Source organism: Phlebotomus papatasi, chromosome 2, assembly GCF_024763615.1.
Source record: "Phlebotomus papatasi isolate M1 chromosome 2, Ppap_2.1, whole genome shotgun sequence".
In the NCBI taxonomy this organism is placed as follows: domain Eukaryota; kingdom Metazoa; phylum Arthropoda; class Insecta; order Diptera; family Psychodidae; genus Phlebotomus; species Phlebotomus papatasi.
Genome location: NC_077223.1, coordinates 82,697,156 through 82,707,674, shown reverse-complemented (window position 1 = coordinate 82,707,674; position 10,519 = coordinate 82,697,156). Strand labels below are relative to the sequence as shown.

At 31.6% G+C, this 10,519-nt stretch overlaps 1 protein-coding gene across 1 annotated transcript; it reads right to left on the bottom strand.

Annotated features, from left to right (window-relative positions):
• Positions 1-6,940, bottom strand: LOC129804695 (transcription factor 21-like). The gene is made up of 3 exons (XM_055852233.1): positions 6,780-6,940; positions 6,460-6,710; positions 1-330 (listed from the first exon to the last, which is right to left on the bottom strand). Exons 1-3 carry the CDS (start codon positions 6,847-6,849, stop codon positions 175-177), a joined length of 477 nt encoding a protein of 158 aa, XP_055708208.1. The 5' UTR covers positions 6,850-6,940; the 3' UTR covers positions 1-174.
• Positions 6,941-10,519: the final 3,579 nt, after the last annotated feature.

Sequence of the window (10,519 nt, the reverse complement as noted above, 5' to 3'; positions counted from 1 at the left end):
ATCAAAACACCGTTTTTTTATGACAGCAAAAACAACATAGAGCCTTTCGAGATCAAATAACTTGAGTATTTTTTTTTTATTTTTGGGAGAAGTTCAAGAGTTTCTCTAGCACACTTTCTTACGTTAGAAAGGCATAAATTAAGAAAGCCTTTGTCAAAAAATTATGATGATTTCCTAAGAATTTGTCGAGAGTGATGATCCACTGAGAAGATTGACTTCTTGATGGTGAAATTCCTGCTTTTCTAGCATAATCCCATTATTTTGACGAATATTTGGATGATGAGCCACTGATCTCTGATCATAGGCATTCTGGAAGATGAATGGCCAAGTCTGAAAGGAAGATTAAAAAAAAAAAGAAGGATAAAATTTAAGTGTTTACTTAACACTTGTCGTATTAAGCATCCAATTGGGATGAAATCCTTCTCTTCAGAGACATTTTTCCAAGTAGAAACACAAGAAAGAAAAATAAACTACTAAATTTGTTAAGCAAAACCCCTTCAATCCTATCAAAATAGTGACCTTTTTGCTGCCTAAATTGTTTATTCCACAAGATAGTGATTATTTCCGGGCACAATCCGGGAGCTACATTCAACACATTCCTTTTCCCTGTCTCTTTCATTGTTTTTCACCGAGTTTTATCTTGTGATTCTTGTGAATGAAAATCGCTAAGATGCACACAAAGAAGACGGGAATAATTGAGAGAGAGAACGATGCATAGGGAAGTGGCATAATTTTGACGAGAACCTTCTGGAGCAGGATGCTCAGAAAGTGCGGTTTGGGAAAAAGGAGGAGAAGTGTTTGTTGATTGTGGCGCAAGGAAAATTGAGGAAGAAGATGTAAAATCCCACGGAATGTGTCCAGCTGTTGTCTATCAAAATGGGAGTATTTTTGGAAGACAATTTGTTTAATGAGTCGAAGAGACGCGCCATCATCATCTCTTCAGCTTAAACCACTTTTCTTTATTTTCCGCGGAAAATACCCTTTTACGCTTTTCCCGCTTTAAGTGTCTCGAAGCATCTTTGCACGACAAATACGCACAAAAATTAATTAAGCCAATAAACTTACCTTTTAAAAGCAAGTTATTAATAAAATTCTTACAAAGAATAACAAAATAATATAATTTTTATTTATAGGTATCGTTGAATACATAAATAATAACTTAAATGATTGGTAATTGAGACTTTGTGTAGAAATATTAATTTAACATCATGGTGAATTCTTTGTTTTCAATTTCCCACGATAACAATAAAGAAACTCTAGTCTCTAATCACTATTTCATTTTCTAAGCGGAAAAATAAGATAATATTAAAACTGCCCTAAATGAATCCAATAAATTAATTTTAAAGCTTTGAATGAGCTTAAAAGCTTCGTAATTTTCCATTTTAAATTTCTTTAATCTCAATAACATAAAGCATAATATTGCACTTCTAAAAAATGATAATAAATGTAGTAAATGCAATCAATTTATTAAATTTAATAATACAAAAGAGAAGGAAAGTTTTAGCTACAGAAATAATTTGCGATTTTCTTCTCGCTTGTTGAACTAAGCGGAACATTAAGTAATCGAAACTTTAAGTACGTAATTGATCCATTAAGCATTTATCATAATTGAACGATTAAGTAAACTTAAGTAACATTACGATGCTACTCCATTGAACATTCAACGGCGAGCCTGAGACTTTGTGTTTAGATTTAGAAACATTTTTCAAAAGTTTTAAATTTTAAATAGTGAATAAGGGGAAACTGGGGCAGTTGTAAACACGGGGTAGTAGTAAACACTACATTTTTTTAATTACATATTAGACTTTAGAGGACGAGACCTATATAAATTTATAAATACCATAGGGATTCTTGTCCACTGAAGAAATGGTCGACATAAGTCCAAAGTAGAGAGTGTACATATCAGTGTTTCGTGTTACCCCATCATTACTACTGTCCCAGTCTCCCCTAATAATATTGATATGAATAAAAAAAGCTGTACAATTTATTCTTAGAATTAAATCCTAAAAGGAGTGGCACAGTATCCCAGGCTTTGCGATATGCTCGAACTCACGATTTCAATGCTATACCTCAAAAGAACTTTCACACACTTCCGCATTATTTACCATTAAAGTTCTTTAGATGACCAATTTATCCCACTTCGCAGAGTTTTTCCCACTAAAAGTTTACTGGTTCAAAACCGATTTAAACCGTTTTGTCAACCACTCAAAACAAGCGCCTGGCAAGTTGGCCTTTTTATATGGAGCTATTTGAAGCCAATTCCTAAATTGATCTCGGACTCAGCTCAGAGTGCTCCAAGGAAAAAAATTATTTAAACAAAAATTAGTATATTTATCCCTCCATACGGAAAGGTATCTTATAATACGGGAAAACTTCTCACTTTTTAAATATTTAGCATAACGATCACGAGTGCAGAAAAATTCCCATACGCATTTGTATGTGAAAGTAAGAAATTGGCTTCAACTTTAAAGGCAACTCGCCGGGGACTAGACTCAAAACATTGTTCTAAATAACTAGGGAGTAATATATTTGGATTTCGGATAAAAAATAGTTCATTTCGGTTCAGGCTTGTCAGGAGTTCCAAGACTTTTCCATAACGGGGCCAAATATGATGCCATTATAATGAGAAATACGCTCTCTAGAACTTTTCTAAACATTTGACCATGAGAAACCGCTATTAGGAACGATTTAAGAGTACACAGTAAAAAAATGTGTAAAATTTTACTACTATAATAGTGCAAAATCGACGATTTTAGTTGTTTAAATTAAAAATGTTTAAAAAATACACAACATTTTGGTAATTTTTTGTCACGTGATTGAAAATTACCACTATTATAGTTCCAAATTTTCAACAATATTGTTTAATTCGAAAATGTTGAAAATTTGACACCATTATAGTGGTAATTTTTCACATTTTACTACTATAATAGTGGTAAAAAAATTTTCAACAATGTTTTTTGTGCAGTAAAAGTGTTGAAAAATTCTAAAAATTACCACTATTATAGTGTGAAAAAATACACAATTTTATGGTATTTTTTGTCACATGATCAAAAATTAACACTATTATAGTATAATTTTTCACACTATTATAGTGTGAAGCCGTGTGTATTTCAACCAAAGTTCTTGAATATTTAAACAAAAGTTGTTGAATTTTTAAACAAAAGTTATGTAAAAATTGTTGAATTTCCATTTAAGACTTATACTTCAGTCGAGATGCATTTCGATGGGCAAAGGTCATATAGAACATCAAATATTTATAAGTATAATAAATATATCGTAAAGATTCGAGCATCAGATGTAAGCATCTCACATAAGGGGGGATCCTGAGACAGCAAAAAACATTCCATATGTCTAAAAAAGCAAAAATTCAACATATATGTAGAATTCAACAATTTTTGAGTTTACACACAAAAATTCAACAATTTTTAAATTCACCAACTCCAAATTCAACAACTTGAAATCCAACAACTTTAAATTAAACAATTTTTAATTAAACATTTTTTCCAAATTTAACACTATAATAGTGGTGTGAAAGATTACACACTATAATAGTGGTAATTTTTTTTACTGTGTATTTTCTTATAAGGACTAAATATGCTCCTGGATAACCTTCTAAACATAATTCAATTTCAATTTATTAAAATCAACTGCTTTTGAACATGAGCTCTTGAAGCAGATCTTATATACACAGTAAAAAAATATGTAAAATTTTACTACTATAATAGTTGAAAATCGACCATTTTAGTTGTTTAATTTAAAAATGTTTAAAAAATGCACAACATTTTGGTAATTTATTGTCACGTGATTGAAAATTACCACTATTATAGTTGAAAAATTTTCAACAATGTTGTTTAATTTGAAAATGTGTAAAATTTTAACACTAGAATAGTGTGAAATCTGATAAATTAATTATTTAATTGCGATCTGTGTAAAAATTTCTGACTGTTATAATCATAAAAAAATTTCAACAATGTTTCGTGATTTAAAACTGTTTGACAAATTCTAAAAATTTCCACTATTATAGTATGATTACAGTTTTTCACATTATTATAGCGTGAAAATATACACAACTTTATGGTATTTTTTGTCACATGATCAAAAATTAACACTATTGTAGTTTGATTATAGTTTTTAACACTATTATAGTGTGAACCCTTGTGTATTTCTACCAAATTTGTTGAATTTTTAAACAAAGGTTCTGTAAAAATTGTTGAATTTCCAATTAAGACTTATACTTCAGTCGAGATGCTTTTCATTGGGCAAAAGTCATATAGAACATCAAATATTTATATGCATAATAAGTATATCGTGAAGATCCCAGCATCAGATGTAATCATTTCGCATTGAGGACCCGAGTACAGGTAAAACCAATAAAAGTGTTTGAAAAGGCAAAAAAATCAAAATCTTCGAAATGAAAAGAAAATTCAACAATAAACAGAATTCAACAATTTTTAAATTCAACAACTTTAAATTAAACAATTTTAAATTAAACACTTTTTCCAAATTTAACACTATAATAGTGGTGTGAAACATATTCTAATAGTGTTAATTTTTTTTACTGTGTACTAACATGTACAATCATAAAGTCAGAAAGCGTTAACTTGCGCCCACCGGCGTCTTAGCGTAGGTAACCAACCTCCAGAGTGAAAACGGTGGAAAACTCCTCACAAGTTGTATACGTCATCTACATAATAAAGGCTTTCTGACTAAGATGCCAAAAAGGTTTTATAAACCGGCGTTTCTCCTCTCTGGGAAGTCAATTCCAACCAAAGAGTAACTCCCTTTACTCTATTGTAGAGAGATTCTTGCACCGTCCAAGGAGCGTCAGGATCAAACACCCAAAACGATTCTGAATTACAGTAGAGTCTCGCTATAGTCCATATTTGGTTTCAAATTTGATACTTGGGTCACACTATAGTCCATGTAATTTTTTAAAATTATCAACGATTTTTAGTATTGAAATTGCTCGACGACTTCCACTTTCTTTGCGATTGTGGTACTTGTCCTTGCTCTCTTCATTGTGGATCACAATTATCACAACTACTTAATAAAGTTTGCCAAAAATATTAAAATAATTATGCATGTCGCATACTAAAAAACATAACCTAACTTAAAATCAGTGTTTTGAAATCAACGGTCGATAAATTGTGGACTATAGAGCGATGGCCTATAGCGAGACTCTACTGTATACTCATAAATCTGATTGGTTCTGAATAAAGAATTCGCACAGGAGATACCAAGGGCCCAACAAGCCTAATCACTATCCCGATTTACCATAATCTAACGAAAGATCATTTTTACCCATTTGCTATGATCAAATTTAGCCTACAGTATCGGCCATAAGTTTCTTAACAAATCGGTTCTAGAAGCCAGGTGGAAAAATGATTGAAAAAAAAAGTTTTAAAATTTTTCTTTTTGGATATGAGTTGCTCGTAATCCATAGATTCTATTTTTATGTACAGTAGACTCTCTCAAATTCGGGCATTTGGGACTGAAATGTCAACCGAATTAGAGAGAAATTCGGGCAGCAAATTATTTGAAATGAAACGATTTTTTGTTTATCTGCATACTCATATTGAGTTTACATGCTAATTGCTATTAAAAATTTCATGAAAACCTCTTAATAATGCAAAATCACATCAAAGCTAAGGCAAATCATGGCAAATTTGAGCATATTTGCTTCATTTGATAAACATAATCGAACTTGAAAAATGTCAATAAACTTTTTTCGAATTTAACTGCCGCCCGAATTAAAAAGTAGCCCGATCTTAAAAGAGCCGAATTAGCGAGAGTCCACTGTAATTTGGAAAAAAAATCATTTTATTAGGCAAAGAAGCACGAGTAGGGGAAAGTGCCCATGCTTTGATTTGAACGGTCTCAAGCTTTATAATGACTAAATTTTTCCTATGTTTCTGAATAAATACGACTCCGCAATATATTTTAAAAACAAAACACTTTCCCCTAGTTTTTAAAATATGGATAAGATAAGTTAAATTTATTGAAAAACATACGAAAAATTTAGTCATTGTAAAGCTTGGGATCGTGTAAAGGTAAAGCATGGGCACTTTCCCTTACATTTAAAAAACGCTACTGGCAGACCCAGGGTTTCGACTCAGAGGACTCAGAGAGTTGATGACCTCGTATAGGCATCTCTGATAGTTACCTCTGCTTAATTATTTGCTTCAAAAATTCAGAATGGTAAACGTAAACCAAAAGAAAAAATGAGAAATGGTTAACGTAAACCACCTCTTCGCAAACAATGAGAAAATTCGCATCGTTTGAAGGTTCCACTGTGTTCAAACTATAGCTATACTTTTAGTAAAGGATATCCTTTTTCACTTTTCCTTATTTTATCCATTCAAAAAATTACTTGTAACCTAGACCTAGGTAATGTGTAATACCGAAAGGATCGAAAGAGCAAAAAAATTAAAGTTTAGAATTTTAGTAAGAAACACTTACCAAATTATTGTGATGAGAAGCGATCTGAAGATTATCCTCAATGGGTTCTCCAGCCAAGATCGCTTCCAATTGCTGAATATATCCTTTAGCAAGTCTTAGAGTATCCAATTTAGAGAGTTTTGTATCTGGTGGTACCCATGGGAGTTTTGTTTTGAGCCGGCAAAAGGCCGAAGACAGAACTCTCATCCTGGCCCTTTCACGAGCATTCGCAGCATTCCTTTGCACTGGAAGCTGCTGCTGACCTCCACTGTCTTCATCCCGGAAAAGATCACAGAGTAAGTATCACGGAAAATCCCACAGAATCACTCAACCCCAATTACCTAAATCATCCTCAAAATCATCATCAAAGATATCACAACTCGTGGATGATGATCTTTTCCTACGAGGCATTTTTCCTGATCACTGAGCGACGGTTCACGATCACCATTTAATATTTGAGAAGGAAGGTCACTTTGGGAAATGGATTTGGGATTTTCACTCCTTCTCGTCACATAATCTCTTTTCTCACTGAAAAATCTCTGCTGAAAATCTCGGTGATCTCTTAAGTGGATCACTTTTTTTGTGCCTGCGAGGGCGGAGATATTTTCTGGGCGTGTTCAAGTAATCATCTATTTGAGGAACAATTTCAGGGGTGAACAAGAGAGAGCATAAAGATTTTCCAGCGTACACTTTTGAGTGCCAAAATCAATAAATTCGACCCGCCCTGGGAATATCTCTGAACTGGGAATAGGGAAAATCACAAAGTTGTCTTCCGGAAAGGTAAATTTTCTGCTGTGAAGCTATGACTTTGAATTTTTTTCAAAATCCAATTGAGTTATCTTACAATTGGCGCTAAAGCCACGTGCTAAAATGATACAGAAGACGGCAAAAACTTACCTGGTAATGCTGAAATTCCAAATATGACGAGGGAATTTCACCACAAAGCCCACAAATCGAAAAAATGCTGAAAATGCATGACAAGTTTTATGATAACCAATTATCACCTCATTAGCCAAACAAAAATCCTCCGACGCAAACTCAGTTCGGAAAATGATAAATTGCAGCATGACTTTCTCTTTGGTATTTTATTACTCGCATTTCTCCAATTTTTCTGATTTCTGAGTGTTCTCGGGATTTTTTCCTGAAACACGATCCTTTTACAACATATTCCTCCCATTTCTTAGTCAATGGAAAAAAATATGTCCCAGACAGAGGCGAAAAAGGATCAATGTTAAATGAGATTGAAGACAAGGGGCTGATAAACGGAGGTTTGGTAATTTATTATGCTCAGAATTGTAAATTAATCAAAGGTTTCATAACTGCCTTATTAAATTTTATTTAATTATTGTAAATGGAAAAGAGATGAATAGTATTCTTAACCTCATTATAGTCAAATTTTAATTTAAAAATTAACCAAAAAGAATTTTCTTTTTTATATAACTATACTGTCTCGTAGAATTCTTTAAGAATATTATAATATCTGTAGAGTCAAAAGTTCTTAAAATCCGCTTCTATCACTTTTAGTTGAGTTACAGTGACTTCAAGAGTTTCTAGGCGCGTTTAACCACAAAAGCATCTTGAAAGTGTTTTTTAAAAGGTTTTTAAAAATTTATATAATGTTTGGGTTCTATTTAGAAGAGAGACATTATGCTTCCAAGATAAGTTTTACTCTTATAATTTGATGTAGTTTTATTTACATAGTGTTCTTATCATTTTATTTTCTAAATACACAAGTATTCTAGGTTATGTTAAAGCTAACCTTAAAATCAAGTCAATATTTTGTTTGATAGAACAGAGGTGTGCAAGAACCGTTGAAACCGAATAAACGTCAAAATAAGTTTGTTCAAGTAGTGTTTTGATCACTGACGTACATGTTTCTTTTGACGTTTTTTCGGTTTCAAACGGTTCTTGCACACCTCTGGATAGAATATCACAATTTGACTCTCAAATAAATTTTTATTACTTATTTTATCACGATAAAAACTAATCAAAAAGTTTTTTTTTTAATTTGAAATGAATGGAAATTTGGAACAAAAAAAAACATAACCTCAAAAGTCACCTCCAAACCATCCAAAAATACTCCGTGAGAAAAAAGGTTATTAGGATAAATGTCTTAATTCAAAACCATTTCCAGACGCTTTAACATTGCCAGAAGATTCAGCACATTAAGTTCATTTTTTTTTTCTGAAGAGAATTACATAAATTTGCTCTTTGACTCTTCTAGAATGTTACTGTTTAGTGATAATTCTTTAGATATAATTTGAAAACTTCTTAAATACAAGAAAAACACACAAGTGCAAAATGCTTCTATTGGAAACAAATTTATCCAAATGGAGACAAGGGAAATGTTCTAATTGGAGACAAACAGTGTAAGTGAAACCGCGACGAAAGGCTTCCAAAACCTTGTAGAATTGCTCTTGAGGGTATGATTTGTTCTTAATCCTGTTTTTTCTCCTTTCCCATCTAAAACAATAAGAAAATCTCTCCAAAAAATAATATCTCCGGTGTTTCATATTGAAGCATTTGCAGAAAAACACTTTCTTTACGAAATAGGTAATTATTTCATTTGAAAACTTCATGTACCGTTAAAAATAAAGATTAACACTTAATTTAACTAAAATTAGCCAGAAATATGACATAAATGTTAAACAAAACGAATAAACAACAATCACCTCATTGTGTTTTTCACATTTAAAATTTGTGAATATGAATGAATTTTCGCTTTATTTTGGAGCAAAATTAACTAAATAATGAAACTGTGGTATAGAAAATATAAAAATATAATAATTCAGTCATGAAAACAATGACGTTTCCATTTGGAGTAGCGAAAAATTTCCATTTAGAGCAAGTTTTGAATTAGCTTAATTTACCCTAGCTCTTTTATGAAAATTTGAGGCATTGGACTAGCTACTAAAATATAATATTATAATGGACCAAATTTATTTATAGCACATTGAAGAAAAAAAATGATTTGTGCGAAGCTTAAATCGTCCGAAGGTAGCGCACTTTCCCCTACCACTATTACCGAATATTTCCGACATGTCACAAATGAGCAGCAAAAAGTTGTATTTACTTAGCAAAAACTCTAATTTGGACAGTACTCAATTTAGAGCTCTAAAAACAGTAAAAATTTTATGCAAGTTTTGACAAAGGGAATAGAAAAAGGTTATCATTTTTACCTGCAAGTTTAAGATGTTATAAACTAAACCCAGTTTTTAATATATTTTTTTACTAACCAAAATATTTATTTGATTAAATTATTAAATTTATTTGATTGATCAACTTTAATTTTTTACCTCGCATTTGTTTTTTCTACCGATTTTTATATTAAACATAAATTAAATTAATATTTAATAACTGACGAGATATTTTTTATGGTAAACTGCTTACTTTTCAGAGGGTGAAACATTTTTGATAAGTAAATTAGTAAATTTGATAAGTAAAATTTGAAAATCGTCCATAAAATCTTGGTTTTCTTTTTTCCAATAAAATTTCACTACTTACAAATATTTTATTTTTTACTTACCATTTTTTACCAAAATACTTACCAATTTACTCCAGCCCTTTTGGAAGAGGAAAGTGTCTCAGTTTAGAAGATAATGGTATGTTGCACGAGATAAATAATGTTGCCCATGGATCAATTTCTTTTTCTAACCAAACAATCGCAGAATTCGATAGACCACAATTGAATAATTGTGCTATTCCAATGTAAAATGAAAAGGGAAAACCTTTGTCTTGGACATTTTTTTTAATTTTACTGTTCTCAAGTGCTTCTGCATTATCGACTCTTCTTTGGGTTGGTTTCTGTCTCGACTATTTCTCCCAGTCCTTATCGTGTTCCAAACCACGAAACAGTCGTGACAGAAATCAACAGTGCTAAAAGATATTTTCTAGAGTGAGATTTCTCTTTCGTTTTTCATTGTAATTGCATCATAATACTTACTTTTCGAAGAGTAAAAGGTGTCTCGGATTAGAAGAAAATGGTATGGTGTACGAGATAGTCACAGAATTCTGTAAACCGGTATTAAATCGTAAATTTTATCCATTCAACATTAGAAATTTATTTTCCAGACAAAAGAAG